The sequence below is a fragment of the Diceros bicornis genome, chromosome 17, assembly GCF_020826845.1.
Source record: "Diceros bicornis minor isolate mBicDic1 chromosome 17, mDicBic1.mat.cur, whole genome shotgun sequence".
In the NCBI taxonomy this organism is placed as follows: Eukaryota; Metazoa; Chordata; class Mammalia; order Perissodactyla; family Rhinocerotidae; genus Diceros; species Diceros bicornis.
In genome coordinates, this window is record NC_080756.1 from 12,492,231 (window position 1) to 12,518,334 (window position 26,104).

The following is a 26,104-nucleotide window of genomic DNA, read 5'->3' on the forward strand; positions in this document are numbered from 1 at the left end:
CCTTGTCCGCCGGTCGGCGCGGCCTGTGGTGCAGCGGCAGCGTCTCCCGTTCCTGCCGCGGCGCTCTCCCCTCCTTCCCTCCCCACCAGATCCCCGAGTTCGCCCGACATGGCTTTACTCACTGCGGCCGCCCGGCTCTTCGGAGCCAAGGTGAGCAACTGAGGGAGGGGGGGCGCCGTCCCAGGGTGGGGCTGAGGCGGCTGCAGGCCCTCCGCCGGGGTCTCCCTCCCCTCACCATACACGCCCCGGCGCGCCTTAAAGGGGCCCTGCGCTTGGTTGGCCGCCTGCCCTGCGTGGAGCTCGGGCCATGTGCTGCGCCGGCCTTCCAGCCCTGCGGGTGAAGTGAGCGCCGCCCGCCCGGCACGCGGGCTGGGACGGGAGGGGAGGCCGGACCCTGCTGTCACCCCGCATGTGTAGGGTGGAAGCGTGGCCCTGGAAGAAGGAGGAGCGCCAGTGGAGGGCATAGGTGCTGTGTTCCCCTGGAGTTAGGGAAAGAGCCTGTGTGGAGGAGGGGGCGGGGGTAGGAGGAGTGGCAGGGGTGAGCAGATGTGCTCGCTCTGTCCCTGGGCCGGAGCTGGAGCGGTGGCTAATTTCGGCTTCTGCTTTGTAGGGAGGGCGTTGTTAGTTCCTGAACTGCCCGTTTCCATTTCTCCAACCCAATTATTGAAGCCTTTAGTGACCAAGCCGTAGCATTTCCTGCTAGAGGAGTGGGACTCAGGTGCTCTTTGTCCTTGGAACTCTATAGGAGGAGCTTGAATGGGGTGGAGCGCTTCTGTAAAACCTTCTGCTTGATTATAACATATAATGGGGGAAAGAATGAGAAAGATTGTTCACCCAAACTGCAGGCCAATAAGTGAAGATACTGGGCAGGAGAAAGTAATGCCGAAATCACATGACCAATCCCACTACTTGCTCGCAGGGGTTTTGCTGTTGCTCTTAATTCTGCTCTTCTCAGGAGAGATTCCCCTCGTTCTTTGGGGCTCTTGATTTGACTTTTGTTGCCTTATGGATCCTAGGAATGTTGTTGCAGGTAATGGTGCTTTCAATTTTAAATTTCCAGTCCTTTTGTCTCTGGGTAACTCGGCCCTTTAAACAGAGAGACTGCTGTGCTGAGGGAGTCCTACCCTCTAATGCAAGCGGGGACAGTCCCACAAGTGACCTTGACTCCTTCGAAGAATTTATGCTTTCTCTTTTGCAGACAGATTAAAGCTGCCAGCACCTGAAGGAAAGGAGCCTTGGAATGGTGTTGGCTTGTTGTGTGTTATCTTGCATGGTTGGTGGATAAGGTGAAACATGTAGGATTTACACTGCGGTTCTTCCAGGCACCCAGCAGCAAGGTGGAGGCTGATTGTTTGGGAGATATTTGTCTTACTTGATTGTTGCTTCTCCTGCTGCCAGGGAACAGGGTAAGGAAGCCTCTTGGGAAGCGAAGCAAGTTCTAGACAGTGTTTTGGCAGAATAGGGGACACTATAATTAGCTCATTCCAGAGTTACTAACCCAGACCAGATAGTCTGACCCTACAGTGAATTTGAAAAAGCCTTTAGAATTTACCTTTTGAATTTATTTTGCCTCTTAAGCCTCTAAGGAAGCTCAGAAAGCTTTCGGGGTGAGAGGGCTACATAATTGTAGTATCACTATTGTTTTGTTTACTTTCCTGTTAGAGATAGACCTCAGGATCTCAGAAACCTGTAAAATGGAAGCCATTAGAAGGCTTTTGACCCTTAAAACTAGCAAAGCCCAACAGACTCAGGAGTAGAAACTTCCTGAGGTCTAAGAAGTATGACTAGGATACCAAGAAGCCTTTTAGTTTGTCAGCATTGTTAGCACCTGCCTGAGCTTTCCAGATTAGCTTGCAGCTTAATTGGTACTTGATTTTACTTTTGCTATTAAGGTAGGCTTTAGAAGGCAAAAATAGTCTTCTGGCCTGGGAGGACTGACCCCTACCACTTTGATTCTCAAGGTCAGGTGTAGTTGCACTTTTCTGAGGAGAGATTTTTTTAACCTTGCTAGGAGACACAAATACTAGTCATTGTTCTACTGTTCCACCCTACCTACTGTCAGGAAATTTAAATAAACACCTAAATTGGAGAGAGAGAGTAATTCAGAACCTTGCGATTATTTGACTTCTTGTTTAACTGAATTCATACTAAGCAATGGCCTTAGTATTATCTGTGGGTGCCTTAGCTTTGTGATGTAAATACTGAGTTTTCACAGGTGATCTGGGTTTGGTTTTGGGCTGGGACTCGGAGTAGGGCCACCAATTCACTTCTGGACTCTTGACACTAATGTGACTTAACCAACTCTAGTTACTTCTTGTACCATTGAAAATTGCTCCTCCAAGCTAAGATGTTTGATAACTTTGAGTAAATCAATCCAAAAGTGTTTCTAGATTATTTCTAGACTTTTTCAAGACACTTAAATTAACGCCTGTGATTCCTTTATAGCAGACCTACACCACTGCACAACATCTCCTATATAAATCCTAGTCTGAAATTGGGTTCAGCAGAACCAAGTCAGTTTTGTCCAATAAAATGTTAGTTAGGCTTAAAGCCCAAAACTTTTAAAGGCAAGCACTTAGGGCCGGCCCCGTGGCTTAGCGGTTGAGTGTGCATGCTCCATTGCTGGCGGCCGGGGTTCAGATCCCGGGCACACACCGATGCACCGCTTCTCTGGCCATGCTGAGGCCGCATCCCACATACAGCAACTAGAAGGATGTGCAGCTATGACATACGGCTATCTACCGGGGCTTTAGGGGAACAAATAAATAAATTAAAAATTAAAAAAAAAAAAAGGCAAGCATTTAAATCTCTGTGCCTTCACTTTGAATATTAGCCTACCCAAAGTGATGGCAATTCCTTGACATTTACTAAATGGACCAAAAGTGGAAAATGCAAAGTAAAGCCTCATCACGTGCTTGTGGTGGGATGGTGGCATTTGTTCTTCCTGGTGGCCTTTAGATTGGTAGCAGGTGAATGCATGGGTGTGGGAGGCGAGGTGAGCAGTGGTGAAGTGGATAATGAGAGAAGGGAAGTCTGGCATTCCTGGTTCTTAGAATCCAAGGAGGCAGAAGGCAGGAAACCAGACTTGGTGGATCTCTCTAAAGCCACACAGTAATTCCTTCTGCCCTGTTGCAATGCTTTATGTGATAGAGTTGAGTAGGATGTGAAATTTAAAACAGTAGTGAGACAACTTTAGCAATAGATCTTTCTTAGGATCTGATTATCTTTCAGTTCTTCCCTCAACTGCCCAAATTCTTTAGATCCCTGTGTTTCTTTTAACATGCTATCATTTTTAAAGGTCTGCAAGTTTGCATTGGTATCACCACCTGGGATGCTTGTTCACATTGCACATTCATGAATCCTACCTTCAGGTTCTGATTCAGCAAAGGTGGAATGGGATCTGGAAACTTCTGTTTATTCAGGTACCTCAGTTGACTGATAATGCTCGGTGGTCCCCTTCTGTTGGGCTAGTAAAGCCATATGCAGGCCTTGTTGTTTGCAACTTTATGGAATATATATATGAAACTTTGAGTGTTTGGGCATTTTTTTGGAATTAGTGATTATTTTAAAAATTGATTTCAGAAGTGACTATTCTAAGCAATAGTCCGTTTTAGGCTATGTTCTCTAGGTTTGTCTTCCTAGGCCTTTTTTCAAATGCCTTAGGAAAAGTTTCTTGTAAATCCTTGGAGCAAAGTGTTAAACTTGTAAGAACTCCTAGTAGAAGTGAGGGAACAGTTCCTAGTTCCTGAGAAAGTAGTGAGGTGACAGATTCCACATACTTTATTCACAGTGTATGCTTAGTGTGCACATGATAAGTAGGTGTTCAGCAAATATTTGTTTGAAGAACAGTAAGGATTTCTACTGAAAGGAAAATTAGGACTCTTGCTTCTTAGGCTGAATTGGTATCCCTTGCTGTTTTCCTCAATGAATGATCAGTGAACCTTTAGGGAAGTCTGTAGAAAACGATAGTTAGGTAGAATTATTAAGTAAACTCCTGTGCGTATGAAGGAGGTCAAAGTGTGAAATCTGAAGATTACTCTGCTCAGGCTGTTAAGTAGCCTGACGAGTAGTGCAGGCCAACTTCCAGTATCACCATTGTGAAACACAGATGTTAAATGGCTTTAGTTCTCTGACCTGGTTCTGGGGAGAGAGGAGCCTTTGTGCTATGCATGTTCTTTTTCCCTTAATGCAAGTTGTTCCTTCTGCATTGGAAGCCTTTGTAGCACAACATTTTTTCTACCAGTTATTAGTGCATTACGTTTGCTTCATCAGCTAAGCTAGTTCTGCTGGCTTGGCAAGCTCTGATCTTTGGTTGATGAAGGACAAGAGCTCTATTAAAATCAGGAGCATCTCTCTCAAGCTTTTAATGTTGGAGCTCTTGGATATGTGGCAGGATGTGTTCTGAATGTGCCTACAATGGAGGATCAAAGAAACTTTGGCTTTCTCCCTGTAAAGTAAGGGTCCTGGGTGTGGACCAGTGATGATAATAGGCTAAGAGGAGTAAGAGAGAAATAACCACATTATTGAGTAAGTGCTTAACAAAATAGGATTCCACTGTTGCCAGAATTTGTGGGGAGAGGAGAATAGTTTTTACTGATTTTTTTGGTAAGTGATTTGGCCAATACCCTATTCCAGAAATACCCTAAGTATTATAGGCAAGTCTGGCAGAATTTCTTGCATGTACTATTACTCCTTTTCCTCCCTTGGCCCTTTAAGATAGAGGTTCTTTTAATTATATTTTCCATCCTAGCACATTTGAGAGCTACAGACCACTACTTCTATCAATAATAGCAAACACACTAGAAGACTCCTTGCAAGAGGTGGCAGCCTATGAGGTTTGAAAAAGCCTCCCTACCCCCACCCTGTGGGGAATCCCAGCTGTCAGGCGTTGTGAGCCAGGCCCTACACTTTGGAAGCAGCTCTCTCCATCTCTCCCCATGAAAGAGCTGACCTATTGAGTGAGGTGACTCCCTGACTCACCTGACAGCTAGCTGCTGTTCCAGTAGGGTGACTCTACACGTGGCTTGCAACCAGAAGCCAAAAACCCAGTTGCCACACCTCCAGAATTGGGGGAGGAGCTAGGAAGTGAAAGTTCATGGATGACTCAGAGGTTTGTAATCTGCCTGTCCCATCAGTGAGTATAGCCTGAATGTACTGTACAAAACTAGTCAGCAGCTTTCTTTGGCAGCCAGGGGGCAGATGAAATGAGATGTGTAGCCTTGGGTGTGACAGTCCTCCAGCATCTCCTACCTCGAGTCATTTGCTCTGCTGGTGGAGATTATGGTTGGTTAAATTTGTTTCCTCTCCCTGAGACTCCTCTCCTCATGGTCAGGAGGCCCTTAAAAAGGAAATTGTGGCTGTATTTCCTGTTCTACTACTAGAGGGAATTATCCATTCACCCCTTCCGCATGCTTGACTGCCTCTTTTCTGGGATCCAACTCCAGGAGAGAGTTGTAGCGCTTGAAGTAGTAGGTAATAGGCCAACACATTTCTAAGAAACAATATTTATCGGACTCAGCTATGCAGAAGTCACTGTTTTACATGGTTACATGCAAATCATTTTATATAGCCTACATGTCTACTCTGAATTTGGCACTATTTTTACCAATTTAGAAATGTGAAAACTGAGACTTAGAGGTTAGGTCATATAGCCAAGGTAACACAGCAGGATAGTGGCAGAACTGGATTTAGGACTTGATCCTTGATAACTCGACATCCCACGCTCTTTACCTTCTACCCTTCTGCTCCCTTGCTTAACACTTTCAATGGTGGGTGTTCTCAAACTTCATTGCTCATATGGATCACCTAGTGAGCTTGTTAAACTGCAGATTTGGATTCACTAGGTCTGAGGTGAGGACCAAGATTCTGCATTTCTAACAAGCTGCAAGTAATGCTAATGCTGCTGGCCATGCAGTCATGCTTGAAATAGCAAGGCTTTTGAGTACCTTTACATATGTCCAGACTTTGAGCTAAGTAGCTTGAATGTTATCCTAAATATGGAGAAGGAAAGGAAAACAGAGTTGCTAGTTGTTTTGCTTTGGCTGTCTCACTTGCTTAGTAATGGAGCTGGGGCTAGACCCCAGATTTCCTTTCCTAATTCTAAGTCGTGTGCTCTGTCTTCTACATCATTACATAAGTTGTCCTAACTTCAATTTTTCCTATTCTAGCCCTTTGAGCGGTCATATCAATGAATTGCTGCCTTTAAAATCCTTCTGATTTCTTTAGTTTTCTTCTAAGCTGCAGGATTAGCTAAAAACATGACCAAACCTGACACTGAAGGGTACAGGAAAGTGGCCATACTATTTATTTTTATATATTTATTATATATAACAAATACAAAGCACTTGCTATGTGTCAGACATGGCTTTAAGTACTTTGCCAATATTGACTTAATCCTCATAGCAATTCTTTGAGGTAGGTACCATTATTGTTTCTATTTTACAGATAAGGAAACTGAGGCACAAAAAGGTTAAATGACTTAGCTAGGGTCACACAGCCAGTGAGTGGCAGAGAAGTGTAGTACAAACAGAATATACTAGCTTTATTCTATAGCTACATGGCCAAGCTCTCCACAAACTATCATTGCTTTGCAAATTGAGATCTGGTTAAGAAGTGTTGCTGATGGAGATTAGGGACAGTGGAGATCAGCTCTCTTTGAGTTACTCGTGAGGCTCCTCGTTAAATGGCAAAGACGTTCTCTACAAAGGAAATTAAGACTTGCTGATGGTGGAAGTGGGGTGCCATAACATTCTCTTAAAGTAGGATTCATAGAAAGAGATCTGAGAAATGACTGACTAAGCAATAGTCATGACCCATATGATTCCTTTAAATGATGTTGCATTCTTACAGGCTTGTTAGGTGACCTTCCACTCTTTTCTTTCTGATTTCCTCTTTTTCTTATAATCTTAAATGAAGTAAAAGGAGAGGGCAGCTTATTAATTCTAGCAGTTCTCTCTCAAAAGGGGGAAAAAAACTGTTTTCATTTTCTTTTATGTTCATATTGGTGGAAGAAAGACCTCCAACCTGAAGGAATTTCCATTTTCATCTTAAGATCTGGGCTCTCATTCTATCTGTTAAGCTTGGATGGATTTTTTTTTTGGCCTGAGATTTAACCTTAAACTATTCTTATAATCTTTCCTCTTGCCATTGAAGCAGCCAGCCATTATAGAAACTTAAGGTTGGTTTAGAAGTGGAAAAATTATCATTATGGAGAGATTTCAACTTCTTTCCTCTCTCAGATGATATGTTCCCTTGTAGCCTCTTTTTTTTTAATTTAATTTAATTTTATTTATTTATTTTTTCCCCCAAAGCCCCAGCAGATAGTTGTAGGTCATAGCTGCACATCCTTCTAGTTGCTGTATGTGGGATGCGGCCTCAGCATGGCCAGAGAAGCGGTGCATCGGTGCGCGCCCGGGATCGAACCCGGGCTGCCAGCAGTGGAGCACGCGCACTTAACCGCTAAGCCACAGGGCCAGCCCCGTTGTAGCCTCTTTAGAGACAAAACCAGGGCTGGCCCCAGTGGCCTAGTGGTTAAGTTTGGCACGCTCCACTTCGGTAGCCCAGGTTCGCTTCCCAGGCGTGGACCTACACCACTCATCTGTCAGTGGCCATACTGTGGCGGCAGCTTACGTACAAAAAGAGGAAGATTGGCAGCGGATGTTAGTTCAGGGCGAATCTTCCTCAGCAAAATAAATAAATAAAAACAAAACAATACCACCATAACAACCAACTACCCACAATTAAAAGATCTGCTACAGGGCTGATGTGGTCTCTAGCAGATGGGACCTTTTTAATAGGGGATCTGTGGGACCATGGAGCATGGAATAGCTTGAACATGGTTAGCTCTGTAACAGTAGTTTGAACTTATTCACAAGTTTTCCCTTGTCCACTTTTTGGTGACTAGTAAGAAAAGGCAAAGTTATTTCTTGAGTGCTGGGTCCAGCGTCCATTCGCCCCATGTAGGGTGAAGAGGCTAACGGGCTGTTTTGCTGCCTACTTCTTGCCCAAGTGGTCCTCAGTAAGCTGGAGGAGACTGTTTAGAAAGTTAATGAAAGGAGTTAAGGACAGCCCTGGTTAACAAGTTGAGGCGTTCCGCCTTTGCTTTAGGGACATATTAGCTTGCCTTGTGCTCTCTGAATTTAGATTTGGATTGATTCTTTTTAAAATAAAAAGATCCTTTTCTGAAGGATCTCTTCCCTTTTCAATCCTCCCCTCTGCCCCAACAGAAAGAGGGGTACTAAATTCTAAAAAGCCTCAGATTCTAATGAACTCTCATCCTAGGCATGTAGCATTTTGGAATTTTATAGTACCACTGGTTCAAATGATTTTGAGTGCAACCAGACAGCAATGCAGTAGTTACTAGAAAAGGTGTCTGGCCCTTTGGCAAAAGGAGGAAAGGTGTTGACTTGCTCCAGGATTAGTTTATTTGTGTGTGTGTGTGTGTGTGTGTGTGTGTGTGTGTGTGTGTGTGTGTAATCTTTTTAGTTTGCAAAGTGCTTTCACATTCATTGTAATTTAATTATCACAAGACAACTCCATGAGATGTGTGGTGGGTATCAGCACCATTTTTTAGGTGAGGAAACAGGCTTACTTTGATGATCTCATTTTATCTTCAAAGTAATCTGGTGCAGAAGTTAATCTTGTCTAAGCTCTTATAGCTAGTTAGTGGCATAATTGGTCATCTTTTTCAAAGGCAGTGTTGAACTTTTTGTTGCAACTCAGCAGCCTTCTCAGAAAGTAATTTTTCCTTGGGAAAAAAGACCTATCTCTTAAAGATAGAAAACATAGGCTAGCTACGCTATTTCTCTTTGTGGTGAGGGATAGCCGTCTTGAATCTCAGACCTATCTTTCTGGATAATTTTCTTCCTGAAGCATATCTTTAAAAATTCCTTTGGTACAGGTGTGTAGGTGATAAACTTTCAGCTTTTATCAGAAATGTCTTTATTTCACCCCCTTTGTTAAGATTTTTTCCTCGCCTGGATACATAACTCTAAAGTTATTTATTTTCTCTCAACACTTTGAAGATAATTTTCCAGTTTTCTAGTTTCCATTGTTGTTGAGTTGTCTTCTGTCAGTTGTTACTTTGTAAACATTCTCTCTTCTCTGTGCTTTTTCCAGGAGTGTGAAATAGTGTTGTGAAAGGCCACCTCTGCTTGTGGGCTCTCCTAGACTGGAGAGGTGGAAGGCTGCCAAAAGACTAGGCACTGGGGAGATCTTACCAGCACCATTAAGTAATTGATCAGTTTCCTCATTGGCTTTTCTCAGGGCCATTCAGAACTACTGACAGCTAGATTGGGATGGACTGGGTATTCTAACTGCCTCCCTGACCTTTTCTCTGTGCCTAACAAAGCCCAACTCTGGAACCCAGATGATGGGAAAGAATCTTCAGGGAATGCTAATGAAGCTATGGATGCGAGAAGCACAGTTAAACCTGCTGCTGCCTCCAGACTAGTAACTCCTTCCAAGCTGCTCAGGGCCGTTTATAGCTTTCATATGTCAAACTGTCCTTAGAGGCCAAGATGAAGAGAGAGAGGTTGAGTCACTGTAACTCCTTATTAATACTAGGAGGGAGGAGTAACTATTGCATAAGGTTTTGTGTTTTCTTTGCAGAATGCATCCTGTCTTGTTCTTGCTGCCCGGCATGCCAGCACTTCCTCCACGGTAATGTTTGCAAAAGAGGACTGAGAATCATTGAGGCAGCCTGACTCTGGGATGGGGGGGTGGGGGGTGGTTTAGCTACCACTCAGCCTTTCATCGTTATCCTGAGTATCTCATGGAGGTGTCTGTTGTTGTTGTTATAACTATTATTATTACTACTATTTTAAGAAATAATTTGCTCGGGGGCTGGCCCCGTGGCTTAGCGGTTAAGTGCGCGGTCTCCGCTGCTGGCAGCCCGGGTTCGGATCCCGGGCGTGCACTGACGCACCGCTTGTCCGGCCATGCTGAGGCAGCGTCCCACATACAGCAACTAGAAGGATGTGCAACTATGATATACAACTATCTACTGGGGCTTTGGGGAGAAAAAGGGGGAAAAAAAAAATAATTTGCTCAATAGTGTATTGAGGTGGGAATATCAAATATTTTTGCCTAATCTTTTTTTTTAATTTTTAAATTGTGGTAAAATACATATAACATAAAATTTACCATTTTAATTATTTTTAAGTGTATAGTTTAGTGGCAGTAAGTACATTCAAATTATTGTGCAACCATCACCGCTATCCATCTCCAGAACTTTTTCATCTTCCCAAATGGAAACTCTGTACCCATTAAACAATAACTCCCCCATTCTCTTCTCCTTTTGTCTAATTCTTTTACCCTCATCTGTACAGAGCAGTTGACCAGACTTCCCTGGCAGATAGAGAAAGCCAAATTCTAAAAAACAGTGTTAACATACCTACTTTGCAGGAAATCTAATCATCATTTTCACCATCACTTAACCTCTCTACTTCTCTTTTTAGAATTTGAAAGATATATTGGCTGACCTGATACCGAAGGAGCAGGCCAGAGTTAAGACCTTCAGGCAGCAACATGGCAGCACGGTGGTGGGCCAGATTACTGTGGACATGGTAAGGGTTGTGGGATTTTGGCTGGAAGAAGTAGCTCTGTAATGTGCTTCAACAAAAGTACCATTCTCTTCACTGACTATTCGAAAACATTCTGTCCTGTACAAGGAAATGTTGGAGCTTATGGTGTTCATTAGAAATTAGACTGTTCTTTTCTACAAATTTAATAGTTGAGCTTAACCTAATTCACCTATGGGAGGGATGAATGAAGTTTCTATTCCTCTTCCCAACCCATCAGCTTTTGGGGCTAGGGCTCTCTGTCGTTTAAACCACAGCTGTAGCAGGCCTCTGGAACAGCTTTAGGATGGCTTCTTCTCCAGCCCTAAGAATCTGAGCAGCTCAGATGATAATTCCACAGCAGTGTTTAGCCATTGGTCTCCATCTTTGTTTCCTGTAATAGATCCCATTCTGTTTATTTGATTGGTGGGAATGAGGGTGTAAGAGTGGGCAGGAGAAAAAAATAAAATACAATAAGAAAAGGAAGCATAACAGAGGCAGAAACTTAATCTTAAATAAAGATAGTGATTTATGAACTTAAAAATTTCATTTCCAACGTTACCAGTCTTCCTTGAAAAGTTTCATTCTATAGTAAGTTTAACTTCTCAGAAATCTTCTTCCCCTAAATGAAGTCCTGCAAGTCAGAGATTAAATTTCCTCTCCCAGATCCCATGAAGCACTAACAAACTCCCGCCTGAATTATTCTGACTACTGGTTACATCCTCTTCTTTTCTTTAGATGTATGGTGGCATGAGGGGCCTGAAGGGATTGGTATATGAAACATCAGTTCTTGATCCTGATGAGGTAAGAGACCATCATGTCAATTACTAATAATCACTGAGTTTACTGACTATTGTGCACACCATGGATTAGACTAGGGAGGGTAAGGAGAGCAAAATAAAGCACCTACCTTTACATTTTGGAAAGTGGAAAATAGGTACATATGGAATAATTGAAGAACAACAAGTTTACCTTTTTAATATTTCAACTAGTAAAACCGAAAGTACAAAGCAGAAGTAAGTTATATGAGGATTTAAGCTTTAAAAGTTCTATTCTAACTTGACAGGTCTGATAAGAGTGGGACCAGTCAATTATGTGACTTCCAGGCTAGTAAACTTAAAAATTATAATTCTTACTCTTCTTCCTCAAGGGCATCCGTTTCCGTGGCTACAGTATCCCTGAATGCCAGAAACTGCTGCCCAAGGCTAAGGGTGGAGAAGAACCCCTGCCAGAGGGCTTATTTTGGCTGCTGGTAACTGGAAAAATCCCAACAGAGGAACAGGTAAGGCAGAAGGACATTAGCCCTTCCCATTCTCCTCCTTTGCCTTTCTCCAATCTCAGACACTTAATCCTGATCTGGCTATGGGTGGTAGTTAATAGAGATGTGCAGTGAGGAGAAGGAATCAGAGTAGAGTTCTGCTGTATAAGTGGATGGGGTTGAATCCTCTTGGATTTTCTTTACTCAAGTATCACTGTCTTTTTATTTCTCTTCTTTTTCCTTGCCTAGTGTTCTGAGCAGTGTCTCCCTTTCCACAGGTATCTTGGCTCTCAAAAGAATGGGCAAAGAGGGCAGCTCTGCCTTCCCATGTGGTCACCATGCTGGACAACTTTCCCACCAATCTACACCCCATGTCTCAGCTCAGTGCAGCCGTCACAGCCCTCAACAGTGAAAGTAACTTTTCCCGAGCATATGCAGAGGGTATCAACCGAACCAAGTACTGGGAGGTAGGAAATTTTGTTGTGGTGATTGATATGTGATGGGGTTTCACAGGACTTGACCCAGGACTTGAGAGTGAAGGAAGAAAAAGGAATGGAGAATCTTTAGGAAAATTATTTTTCTGAGTTATGTCAGAAACTCATTTAACAAATTTTTATTGTAGGCTTGCTTTTTGTCAGTTGTTGGGATTACAAAGATCAATGGAGCATACTTTCTATCACCAAGGTTATTGGTTTGGTTAGGGTGATGTTCATGTAAAAAAGAAACTATAATTCAGTAATCTTGCTATAATAGAGGTATGTACACAGGGCTGTTGGATCATTGAAAAGGATGTGATTTAACTATAGGGTCCCTTAGGAAAATTTCACAGAGTTGTCTCACCCTAGCCACAAAAGGTCCCTTCTCCTGCTCTTCTTCCTATAGCGAGAACCTTGAGAAGTTGGGTGACTGGCAGCTAAGGCAACTCTAGAATCTAGGAGAACTAATGGCAATCAGCCACTGTTCTAGACTAGCCCATTCAAGATACCTGTCAGGAGCAGAAGGGTGGTTAGTATCCTGGCAGTAGGACCCAGAAACAAATGAGCTTTATTTTCTGAAAATGAAATGTGACCTTAATAGTTTGAACTCTGTGGGGCCAGCCCCGTGGCTTAGCAGTTAAGTGCGTGTGCTCCGCTACTGGCGGCCCCGGTTCGGATCCTGGGCGCGCACCAACACACTGCTTCTCCAGCCATGCTGAGGCCGCGACCCACATACAGCAACTAGAAGGATGTGCAACTATGACATACAACTATCTACTGGGGCTTTGGGGAAAAAAAGGAGGAGGATTGGCAATAGATGTTAGCTCAGAGCCGGTCTTCCTCAGCAAAAAGAGGAGGATTAGCATGGATGTTAGCTCAGGGCTGATCTTCCTCACACACACACACACACACACACACACACACACACACACACACACAAAAATAGTTTGAACTCTGTGGTTGGAATATGAGAAGACTGTTGTGGTTTGTCCCAGTGCATAGTACATAATTCCTTTCATCCTCTCTAATACCCCACATACTCACAAACACTGGGTAAAGTACAAGTTATCTGGCTAGGTTTACAGGAGGGCATCTCATTTTCTGTTGTTTCTTATTCAAGACAGGTAGTATAGGACCAAAAAGTTTCATTTTGCAAAGCAGTTACACTAAATGACCTTTGACCAGGAGAAGGCCCCCGAAGAGTTCATTGTGATGCAAGGCACAGAATAGCGTGACCCACTGGTCTGATGAAATACCCTTGGGGTTTTGGCAAAATGCTTCATTTGATTGGTCAATATTTATTCAATGCCAACTGTGTACAGAGAATTGTGTTTGTTGTTGGGGGAAAGAGAGAGGGAGAGTTTGCCATTAATGTTGTCTGGTTAGCATTGAGGAGGAAGATATAGGAATGGTTCAGAATATACACATTCACAAGCACTTAAAGCATTTATAAAGCCTCACATCAGCAGGTTCAGAAGGTCATGTAACCTGAATATATTGCTTTTCATTTTCTTTTTTAAATGCTATTCAAGTAATTGATAATCTCTGTGGGTCACTGTAACAAGAAAGGTTAGATCAAGACCAACAGTTCTGGGCCGGCCCCGTGGCTTAGCGGTTAAGTGCACGCGCTCCGCTGCTGGCGGCCCAGGGTCGGATCCCGGGCGCGCACCGACGCACCGCTTCTCCCGCCATGCTGAGGCCGCATCCCACATACAGCAACTAGAAGGATGTGCAGCTATGACATACAACTATCTACTGGGGCTTTGGGGGAAAAAATAAATAAATAAAATAAAATAAAAAAAAGACCAACAGTTCTTCTATTTTAAAACTTGTCTTTTAGAAATTGACCACTCAGGGGCCGGCCTGGTGGCACAAGCGGTTAAGTGCGCGCGCTCCACTGCGGCGGCCTGGGGTTCACTGGTTCGGATCCTGGGCGCGCACCGACGCACCGCTTGGCAAGCCATGCTGTGGTGGCGTCCCATATAAAGTGGAGGAAGATGGGCATGGATGTTAGCCCAGGGCCAGTCTTCCTCTGCAAAAAGAGGAGGATTGGCAGATGTTAGCTCAGGGCCGATCTTCCTCACAAAAAAAAAAAAGAAAGAAAAAAAAGAAATTGACCGCTCAGAAGTTCTTGTTACTACTTACAGTGCTATTGCCTTGACTGTCGTGAGGGGGAGAAAACAGCTTCTTCTTACTTTATAATAGATGCCTGTAAGATATTTCCCAGCCATCCAAACACGTTGGATTGCTTCACACTGTCCTTTATTGAATCACTACAATGAATCTTCTCCTCTGCCTGCTATTGCCTCCGTTTCAGTGTACAGCCATTGATTGATCTGCCATCATCTCTTTGTGAGATGTCATCTGAGAGTGGCTTTCTTGGGGTGAACATGTATTTCAGGACTTTGCCAATCTTCAGGAGAGTATTAATAAGCAATACTGATATATTTGTCAGCCTTAGGATGTGTGTCTAATAAGTTCACACTCATAAAAATTAGCACTAGTGGGGCCAGCCCGTGATTTAGCGGTTAAGTTGGTGCGTTCTGCTTCGGTGGTCTGGGGTTCGCCTGTTCAGATCCTGGGCGTGGACCTACATACTGCTCATCAAGCCATGCTGAGGCAGCATCCCACATAGAGCAACTAGAAGGATGTACAGCTATCACATACAACTATCTCTTGGGGCTTTGGGGAGAAAAAAGGAAAAAAGGAGGAAGACTGGCAACAGATGTTAGCTCAGGGCCAATCTTAAAAAAAAAAAAGAAAAACTTAGCACTTGTAACTGCTTTAGTTTGGTGCAGCTTGATGCTCTTTTGCTGCCACATCTTGTGTCCCTCTCAAAGGTCAGACACGCTATTTCAGTTCAATTCTCTGTCTTGGTTAATTTACCTATGGGCTACTTAAGAAGAATTACATAAGAGCATTCAGCTGGTTATTCCTGTTTAAAAAATTTATATTAAAGAGTTTGTATGTGATCTAAGTCTTTACCAGAATCATCAGTTCTTACTGTTTTTCTACCTATACCTTAAGAGGATAATCTTCTGCCTACAACATCTTCCTTAACAGTTTACATGACTTTAGATAAATAGTATCATCTCTTGAGTTGAAAGAGTTCGATCTCTTTCTGATTGATTTAATAACTTCACTCATGACCGGGAGATTATTATGATGCAACCTGCTGTTTAATTGTGAAGTAGCCTTAAGATGTTGTTGAGTTGAGTAAAATTTGTGAAGTAGCTGACAGATCAAGTTTTGCTAGTAATGCCATCTTTCGTAAGGCCTGTACATGGTATATGTAGATTTTGAAGCTGTTGATAATAAAATCATCATCCCAACACCTAACAACTCTTGAAAAAATGCTTAAATATTATATGCTTTATATTCATTATCTGATTTAATCCTCAGAACACCCTATGAGTTAGATATTATTTATTCCCATTTTACCAAACAGATATTATTTATTCCCATTTTACCAAATCCAAAACTGAGGATTAGAAAAGTGAAGTAGCTTGGCCAAGGTCATGCAGCTAGTCAGTGGTAGAGACCAGATTCAGACTTGAGTTTGCTTCACTCTGGGGTCTCTTCACCATTAATACTGGCTCCCTTCTTTTTCTGTCTTCTTAATAATGATTGATAACTAAATATTTGGCCAGAATTTTTTATTTATTTATTTTTTATTTATTTATTTATTTTTTGAGGAAGACTGGCCCTGTGCTAACATCTGTTGCCAATCTTCCTCTTTTTTTCTTTTTTCTACCCAAAGCCCCAGTACATAGTTGTATATCATAGTTGTAGAGTTGTAGCTCTTTTATATGAGACGCCACCTCAGCATGGTTTGATGAGCGGTGAGTAGGTCCACACCCAGGATCTGAACTGGCAAACCCTGGGCCGCTGAATCAGAATGAGTGAACTTAACCGCTGCACCACCGGTTGGCCAGAATTTTACTGGCAATAGAGATGCTGGCTCACAATGTTGATTACGGTTAGTTTTGTTACTTTTATTACAGTTGTGATGATGGCATGTTTTAACATCTTTTTTCCAAGCCTTTGTAGATGAAGAATGAGTTGGTACAAATAGCTAATAGCACCTCAGTCTTAGCTTATTAAAGAAAGAAGCAGGAGTTCTCTGTCAGCTTTTGTTTTTGTTTAATCTCTTTTTGACTCCACAGCGTTGACCACTACAAAAAACAGGGTAAGGATCCCACAGTGTCATACCTGGTTTGATACTTGTTGCTTTATAAACTTCATCCTCAGTGGTAGGAGTTGAAACAATCTCCTTTTTGTAGTTTCTTTATGATGTGGCCATTCATACTTTCCAAATGATATTGAAAGTTAGTATATACTCCACAGATATCAGTTTGCCTAGCCTGGGATTCTGTTCTTCTTGGCATTCCACTAATGAATCCAGGTCCCTTAGAACTGCATATCCTTGATGTAGGCTTCTGGAAGTAACTTACTTCCTTGGGGGATGTGAATCTGCAAGGAGGTATAGTTAATAGTATGATTATCATGTAAGTAATCTGAGAACTTGCAAGTGTTAGCTAAGTATTTCTTGCTTCAAGTAGCTTTTTAATTTTGGCAGTATTTTCATTGAATCTTGGTGGCATTGACAAAATTCACTGAGCACTTGAGTAATAGATGACTTCGTAGGGGTTATAGATTTTGCTCTTTGTTCCAACAGAACTTCTGAAACCTCATGACTTTCTGCAGGAGCATTTAGTCAGTTAGCTTGATAGGATAGCACTATGTAATATCAGTCAGCAAGTATTTAAGTTATTTTTTTAAAACCCCACTAAACTCACCACTCCTGTTCAACGTAGTACTGGAGGTTTTGGCCAGAGCAATTAGGCATGAAAAAGGAATAAAAGGAATCCAAATAGGTAACGAAGAAGTGAAACTCTCACTATTTGCAGATGACATGATTGTATATATAGAAAACCCTAAAGAGTCTGTTGGAAAACTATTAGAAATAATCAACAACTACAGCAAAGTTGCAGGGTACAAAATCAATCTACAAAAATCAGTTGCATTTCTGTATGCTAATAATGAACTAACCAAAAGAGAGCTCAAAAAGATAATACCATTTACAATTGCATCAAAAAGAATAAAATACCTGGGAATAAATCTTACCAAGGAGGTGAAGGACCTATACAATGAGAACTACAAGACATTATTGAAAGAAATCCATGATGACATAAAGAAATGGAAAGATATCCCATGCACGTGGATTGGAAGAATAAACATAGTTAAAATGTCTATATTACCTAAAGCAATCTACAGATTCAATGCAATCCCAATCAGAATCCCAATGACATTCTTCATGGAAATAGAAAAAAGAATACTAAAATTTATATGGGGCAACAAAAGACCCCGAATAGCTAAAGCAATCCTAAGAAAAAAGAACAAAGCAGGAGGCATCACAATCCCTGACTTCAAAACGTACTACAAAGCAATAGTAATCAAAACAGCATGGTACTCGTACAAAAACAGACACACAGATCAATGGAACAGAAATGAAAGCCCAGAAATAAAACCACACATATACGGACAGCTAATTTTCGACAAAGGTGCTAAGAACGTACAATGGAGAAAGGAAAATCTCTTCAATAAATGGTGTTGGGAAAACTGGACAGCCACATGCAAAAGAATGAAAGTGGACCATCTTCTATTGCCATTCACAAAAATTAACTCAAAATGGATCAAAGACCTGAAGGTGAGACCTGAAACTGTAAAACTCATAGCAGAAAATATAGGCAACACACTATTTGACATTGGTCATAAAGGAATCTTTTCGGATGACATGCCTACCCAGGCTAGGGAAACTAAAGAGAAAATAAACAAGTGGGACTTTATCAGATTAAAGAGCTTCTATAAGACAAACGAAACCAGAATCAAGATGAACAGACAACCCACCAGCTGGGAGAGAATATTTGCAAAACATACATCTGACAAGGGGTTGATCTCCATAATATATAAAGAACTCACACAACTGAACAACAAAAAAACAACCTGATCAAAAAATGGGCAGAGGAAATGAACAGACACTTCTCCAAAGAAGATATACAGATGGCCAATAGGCACATGAAAAGATGTTCAACATCATTAATCATCAGGGAAATGCAAATCAAAACAACACTAAGATATCACGTCATGCCCGTTAGAATGGCTGTAATCACCAAGACAAAAAACAACAAGTGTTGGAGAGGATGTGGAGAAACAGGAACCCTCATACACAGCTGGTGGGAATGCAAACTGGTGCAGCCTCTATGGAAAACGGCATGGAGACTCCTCAAAGAATTAAAAATAGAGATGCCCTATGACCCAGCCATCCCACTGCTGGGAATCTATCCAACGAACCTGAAATCAACAATCCAAAGAGGCTTATGCACCCCTGTGTTCATTGCAGCATTATTCACCATAGCCAAGAAGTGGAAGCAACCTAAGTGTCCCTCGACTGACAATTGGATTAAGAAAATGTGGTGTATATATACAATGGAATATGACTCAGCCATAAAAAAAGACAAAATCGTCCCATTTGCAACAACATGGATGGGCCTGGAGGGTATTATGTTAAGTGAAATAAGCCAGAAAGAGAAAGACAAACAATGTATGATCTCACTCATATGTGGAATATAAACCAACACAAGGACAGAGAAAACTGTACTGTGGTTACCAGGGGCGGTGGGGGTGGGCACAAGGGGTGAAGGGAGTCATATATATGGTGATGGACAAACAAAAATGTACAACCCAAAATTTCACAATGTTAAAAACCATTAAAACATCAATAAAAAAACAAACAAAAAAACCCTGTCCGTTCTCTAAAGGAACTTAAAATCCCTTTGAGAAGATAAAATTGAGACATAAAAGTTGAGTGAGCTATTAACATCACAAAAAGAGACAACCAGATATTATGTGTTTCTTCTAATAAATGAACATAGCACTATTTATCAAATAGCCTTGCTAAAAAAATTGAACCTGAATCTCCTCAAGCCTCTAGATTTATCAGTTTGTAGGAAATACAATGGACAGAAGAACATGTAAATGACACCACAGGTAGATAACCAGCAAAATATAAACTGTGGGAAATTCTACAGAACAATTGGTCTGATTTTCCGCAAATAAATTGCAAAGTAAGGGCCGGCCCCGTGGCTTAGTGGTTAAATGTGCGCGCTCCGCTGCTGGTGGCCTGGCTTTGGATCCCGGGCACGCACCAACGCACCACTTGTCAGGCCATGCTGTGGCAGCGTCCCATATAAAGTAGAGGAAGATGGGCACGGATGTTAGCTCAGGGCCAGTCTTCCTCAGCAAAAAGAGGAGGATTGGCATGGATGTTAGCTCATGGCTGATCTTCCTCACAAAAAAAAAAAAAAAAATTGCAAAGTCAAAAAAGGAGAGCATAGGGGCCGGCCTGGTGGTGTAGTGGTTAAGTTCGCACACCCTGCTTCGGTGGCCCAGGGTTCACGGGTTTGGATCCCAGGCACGGACCTATGCACCACTCCTCAAGCCATGCTGTGGCAGCGTCCTACATACAAAGTAGAGGAAGATGGGCACAAATGTTAGCTCAGGGGCAATCTTCCTCAGCAAAAAAAAAAAAAAAAGCTTAAGAGGGAACTTAAATTGATTAAAAGAAATGTCAGAGATATGTCAAACAATTTTAGTGTGGGTTATTATCAGTACTGAATCAAACAAATGAGGTAAGGGGGCTTTATAATCAGGGAAATTTGAATACTGAGTATTTAATGATATTGAGGATTTGTTAAATTTTTTTTCAATGGGATAATGGTTTTGTGATTTTGTTTATGAAGGACCTTTACTTTTGAGAGTTACATGCTTAAAATATTTACATGTTGAAATATATGGTGTCTAGGATTCACTGAAAATAATCTGGGAGGTGAGAGGGGTAAGTAAGGATATAGACGAAACAGGAATGGCCATGAGTTAATAATTGTTTAAGCTAGATGATGCTTATTAGCTGAGTGAGTAACCTTGTGCAATTTACTTAAACTGACCAAGCTCCAATTTCTTCATTTGTAAAATGAGGGATATGTTACCCTACGGGATTATTGTAAGAAAATTTAAAAAATGCAAATAATATATCTAGCACAGTACCTTTTATATAGTAAGTGCTTAAGAAATGGAAGCCTTTGTTATTAACTAACAATTGAATGCCACTGTTTGACCCTTGGCATAGATGGTGAATTTTCTTTGCAAGATGGAATATAGAATTAATTATTAAAGCCTAATGTTTTAGCATATTCATTGAGTACAAAATCATGTAGGAGGAAAGACCATGATTAAAAATATAAGGGTTCAAAATCTGACTTTGGCATTTAACTAAATGCTATGAGCCTCACTTCCCTCGTTTGTAAAATGGAGGTCAGTATATACTTTGTAGAGTGGTAAAAATTGGGAATAATGTTTTAATGTACATGAGATAGTATGTGTAAATCACTTAGTGTAGTGCCTGGGTCATAATAGTTATTCAGTTAAATGGTTATGGTTATACTCCATATATAACCCCTCAACCTATAACCATCAACCCAAATAGCTCAATCCATGGAAGACAAAGAGCATTCCTTCCTAATTCTTCTTTTTTTTCCCTCCATTTTCCTCTTCTCCCCATCAGTTGATTTATGAAGACTGTATGGATCTGATCGCAAAGCTGCCTTGTGTTGCGGCAAAGATCTACCGGAATCTCTACCGGGAGGGCAGCAGTATTGGGGCCATTGATTCTAAGCTGGACTGGTCCCACAATTTCACCAACATGTTAGGCTATACCGATGCTCAGTTCACCGAGCTCATGCGCTTGTACCTCACCATCCACAGGTGAGCTAGACCCAGCAACCATAGCCCCTAGGTGCCTGGATTGGTGGGAACTTTTAAGAAAAGCTCCTTAACATTCTCATATTCTGCAAACAGTTCGTAGGCAGCAAGAAGATGGAAAAATGGCATAAGGGATGATACAAGGCAAGAAAGGGGTCTAGTAAAGAAGATCAAGAGATCTAGGGAAATTACCATAACCACACCAAGAACAAAATAGTGCTTCCAGCTGGGAAAAGGTACTACCCGTTCGCATTAGGTGGTCTTTCAGCTTTCCCGGAGCTCCCTCTTCTGGCCATTGCTATTAAAGCTGGAATGAGAGTCAGAGAGCTTGGCAAACAGGCATCATCAACCAGTAACCTCTCCATCCCTGTAGGTTAGTGAACAAAGGCTGGTAATGAGATTGAGACGTCTCTTACAAGAGCTTATGGATAACTGACTGGCTATAGGTTGGTGTGAGCCCATAACTAGACTAGTATGTGACAAGAGAACAGCAGTGTCAGTGTTTCCATAATATGCTCCTTTTTTCTCCTCTTTCTCTTGGCCTTGATTCTCCTTTCCATCTTCCCCACAGTGACCATGAGGGTGGCAATGTAAGTGCCCATACCAGCCACTTGGTGGGCAGTGCCCTTTCGGATCCCTACCTGTCCTTTGCAGCAGCCATGAACGGGCTGGCGGGGCCCCTCCATGGACTGGCAAATCAGGTAAGACTATTCTTTTTCTTTTCCTGCTCCATGTTTTTCTTACTCCCATACTTTGTTTCTGATCTTAGCGTTCTCGAGAATTCTGGCATATGTATTGACACTCTTTTATTCCCCAAACCTTGCCCATAGGAAGTACTTGTTTGGCTGACACAATTACAGAAGGAAGTAGGCAAAGATGTGTCAGATGAGAAGTTACGAGACTACATCTGGAACACACTCAACTCAGGACGGGTAAGCAGAGATGCTTAGCAACTAGGAAAGAAGGCAAGACCCAAGTTCTACAATTTGGAAGAATTAGGGAAAAAAGAATGAGAGAGGTCCCTAAATTAGAGAAGGAGATTTTTCTTTCTCTGTCTACCCTGAAGAAAAGACAAGAATTTCCACCTGAGAATACAGCTGGCTTTTTTCCCATCACTCTTTGCAGGTTGTCCCAGGCTATGGCCATGCAGTACTAAGGAAGACTGATCCACGATATACCTGTCAGAGAGAGTTTGCTCTGAAACACCTGCCTCAGGACCCCATGTTTAAGCTGGTTGCTCAGCTGTACAAGATTGTCCCCAGCGTCCTCTTAGAGCAGGGCAAGGCCAAGAATCCTTGGCCCAATGTAGATGCTCATAGTGGGGTGCTGCTCCAGGTGAGTCCTCCCTTCCCTGCTTTCCCTCTAATTTGTATCAAACCCTGCTTTTCTCTGCCATGCACAAAATCAACTCCCTAGTCAGAGCAAGGACTCTTATACCTCCTTCCTTACCCTTTTGATAAAGTTGCCTATGGTGGGGGGAGGTGTGGGCAGGAGGAAGGGGGTGCTTTCTTTTCAGAATCCCAACTGCTATACTTTTCCCAGTGTCATTTCTGTTTAAGGCTGACTAGGTTAAGGTTTCTATCACCCTGGACTTGTACATGCCACTACCTCTGGGCCTTTAACAAAACTTTTTTCTCTTTTACATTACAGTACTATGGCATGACGGAGATGAATTACTACACAGTCCTGTTTGGGGTGTCGCGGGCACTGGGTGTACTAGCACAGCTCATCTGGAGCCGAGCCCTAGGTTTCCCTCTAGAGAGGCCCAAGTCCATGAGCACGGATGGTCTGATGAAGTTTGTGGACTCTAAGTCAGGGTAAAACTAGGGGGAAACTAACCACTGGAAAGTGGAGGAGCTTAAAAAAAGTACACTTTAGTTTTGTTTCAGGGGGCTTTTAAAGACTTAAGGTTAAATTGTATCTGAGGCACTGATAATAAGTTTGAGGTTAAAATATAAATTAAGACTTTAAAAAATGAAAAGTGACCCCTTCTTCCCTAACCAACTCCTTTCCCCTGCCTGGTATAAATTGCCCATCAACAGTAGGATGACCAGGAGTAATGCATGTGGTATGGGTTAGGTTTGGCCCCCCTGCCATCTCTAGAGTGAGAATCTGGCTCCTCTTTCCCTGGGTCAAAGCTGCTTGCAGAGAATCTGCAGTCACTTCAGAGCTTTTGGTTCTACTCTCCCCAGCCCTCAATCTGCCCCTTCTGTTTCCATAGGAATCATGTTGGATTGTCGGCTGTACTGAGCCCCATTGCCCTCTCCCATGCACACAGACACTTCCTAGCAAGACCTATTGGTTAGCTGGACATTTTTTTATGCTATCAGGTGACCAAAAAAGGCCATGGCATTTATTGTGACTGGCACCTAGTGTTTGATTTTTTTTTTTTTTTTTTAATTATCCCATGTATATTAAGATCTGGGAGTGTTCTGTTCCCTACTACTTTAATACTCACCTCCTTCCAGATTTTCTGTACCTGCTGTGAGGAGGCTCTGGACCTACCCCCCTTGGTCCCTAGTAGAGACATCTTTCAGCAGGTTGTATATAACCACTGTGTGATCTGTGGTCTTTCCCAGTCATTTGGCTTTATCAGTGCTTAACATGAACTCAGCTTTTTACTTCCACAGAACACAAGCCACTACCCTCTGACCATTTTTTCCCTCCTTTATTTTAATGTGCTTTGTGCTGTGGGCCATAGAATAAGGGTCTTAGGAATGACCAGCATGATATCCTCATGGTCTGGTCCCAGGGGTATAGCACCTCTTTCTGAGCAGGCATATGATTTAAGATTGGACATGATCTCCTTTGAATATCAAGTCCTGGGGCTGAGGGCATTAAAAATAGTAGGTCCCCCTCCTTATCCCCTGCCACAGGAAAATATCCCTTTATTTATCAAGGTCCTTTTCCCGCCACTTCTGCAAGAGTTCACAGTACAGTGTTTATTTTCGAAGCCCCATTTGCACAGGTTTTCAGTGACTCAGAATGCTCTACTGCCTTTTCTTTGAGAAAGGATTGAAATACACTCCTGCTGTGCCCCCTTCCTCTCTTGCAACTCCTGCCTGTGTTTGTGTGGATCCCTAATCCCCAGAACCACGCTGTTGAGATGGACACACTGTATACCCCTGGGTAACTGTCAAGTCTTGATGCAGACTTCAGGTTGTTCTGTATAAAATGCAAAATAAATGTTTTTATTAACAATGCTTGAGCCCACTATTAAATAAAGCCTGGAAGAATCTCTATTATGAGATACGGAATCTAGCTAAAGATCCTGGACTTAGTGGGTTATAAATTATCCTGTGCATCCCTTTATCGTTAGGCGGGTTGGCATTCATTTACCCTAATCAGAAGACAGGATCCCTGTGAAATTTCCAAAGGAGATGTCTGTCTTTCCTCAAGGTGATAAGTCCTTGACCTTGAGCCCCCCCATCCTTCCTAATTTTGTTGTAAGGAACAACACTCAAGCTGATAGCTGAGACCTCACAACTGCTTATGTGAGTAATCTAAGGAAACTGGTCCACCCCACTGGTGAAAGGAACAAACTAAATCAAGGACAAATAGGGGAGGACTGCTCGCTCCGGACCTGAGCCACTAGAGGGCTCTGGTACTCTGTGGAATGCCCGTTCTTTGCAGCCTCCTTTAAGCAGGCCCCCAAAATAAGGTCCTGAGAGCATCAGTTATATGGGAGGTCTGAAACCAGATTATTCTTTCCTGAGACTCCTGCTGCAACTGACCTTCTGAAAAAGTCTATAAATAGGCAAGGGAGTGGGTACTAGGTCTTGGCTTGTAGAATGTGCTACTATAGTTAGCAGGGACACTATGTCCAGAAGGCCTTCTTGCACCTTCACTCCCCTAGGGAAGGAAGCCATGACTTTCTTCTACTCTGCTATATCTACATTATTCCCCCAAGAAACAATATAAAATAGCCAAATTCACACTGTCACAATTTATTGAAATTTTATAAAAATTCAAGCCAAGTGGAAGAATAAGGTACAACTCAAGAGTACAACTCTGTTTGTTGTTTTCTCCTTGCCCTATGGCACTGATGGTAAGAAAGCCCCTTGCTCCACCAGCCAGGCAGCATGGAAATAGTCTTAAAGTGAGGTTATATGGACTTCAAGCTTGGGCCAGATCTCAGACATCTTACGCAGGCAAAAGTTATTGACTACCCAGTACCTCTAAGTTAGAGGAAAAAGCTCAGTTTATTCAATCCTTAGAAAAGTTGCTATCTTCCCCTGGTCAGACACTAAGGCACCTTGACTGGGCCCAGAGACAACCACACAGTCCTGATTATAATTCAGTGTGAGAAGGCGGCAGGCATCAGGCATGTGGGGCTCTCAAGATGAGCCTGACCCTTTCCTAGGCATGTCTCCTTTCCATACCCCCAGCATTTCCTGCCAGCTTAGAGGCCAGTTTCTGGGGAATTGAAAGGGAGAACAGCATTGTGAACATAGACTCTTCTCGCAGATTGGAGCAGGAGCCAAATGAAATAAATAAGAAAATTGGGTGGGGAGGGAGAGTAGAGGAGAGGCTAGGGAATACTCCTTTGCCTTAAGTCTGGTGCACCTCATGGAACATCAGTTCACGGGGGACGGCTGTTTCTGGACCAAACTTGGTGGCTGCCCGGCGCTCAAAGGCAGCGACATTCTGTTTGACAACCTCATCAAAAAACATGGCGGCCAGCTTGGAGTGCAGCAGAGAACGAAACTCAAAGGAAATCTGGGAATGGGTAAGAGACAGTCAGAAACTCTTCAAGACCATGTTGGATAGTCCCTGGCCAAATGCAAGAATACTATTCAGTGCCTTTTCTTCCCCTCCCCCTCCAGTTCCTTAGATTCCCCTCAAAAGCCCTAATTTAGGACTGAGCACAGAGGACAAGTTTGGTACAAGCTGAGACCTGTGAAAGTCATTGACTTGGGAAATGCTAAGTATTAGCTACGCTTAAAGAATAACTCTGTCACAGTACCTCAGCTCTGCCCCCACACCCAGTT

General features: G+C 42.5%; 2 protein-coding genes across 2 annotated transcripts in view; one reads left to right on the forward strand and one right to left on the reverse strand.

Annotated features, from left to right (window-relative positions):
* On the forward strand, nt 1–24,316 carry CS (citrate synthase). Its single transcript, XM_058557930.1, has 11 exons — nt 1–150; nt 9,610–9,660; nt 10,458–10,565; nt 11,298–11,363; nt 11,710–11,841; nt 12,096–12,284; nt 20,917–21,116; nt 21,685–21,814; nt 21,944–22,045; nt 22,239–22,448; nt 22,764–24,316. The coding sequence occupies exons 1-11, from the start codon at nt 109–111 to the stop codon at nt 22,932–22,934; spliced, it is 1,401 nt and encodes a 466-aa protein (XP_058413913.1). The 5' UTR covers nt 1–108; the 3' UTR covers nt 22,935–24,316.
* The window catches only part of COQ10A (coenzyme Q10A), a 5,342-nt gene continuing 2,726 nt past the window's right edge, over nt 23,489–26,104 (reverse strand). Inside the window, exon 5 of the mRNA XM_058557932.1 lies at nt 23,489–25,832. Within this exon, the coding sequence (XP_058413915.1) occupies nt 25,665–25,832 (168 nt within the window). The 3' untranslated portion in view covers nt 23,489–25,664. The remainder of the gene's footprint in view (nt 25,833–26,104) is intronic.

What these genes read in the sequence shown, in the direction of transcription:
- CS (XM_058557930.1), top strand. Translation starts at nt 109, where the DNA reads ATGGCTTTACTCACTGCGGCCGCCCGGCTCTTCGGAGCCAAG. An exon ending in CAGTTCTTGATCCTGATGAG is followed by an intron (nt 11,364 to 11,709) that starts GTAAGAGACCAT and finishes TTCTTCCTCAAG; the next exon opens with GGCATCCGTTTCCGTGGCTA. An exon ending in TCCATGGACTGGCAAATCAG is followed by an intron (nt 21,815 to 21,943) that starts GTAAGACTATTC and finishes CCTTGCCCATAG; the next exon opens with GAAGTACTTGTTTGGCTGAC.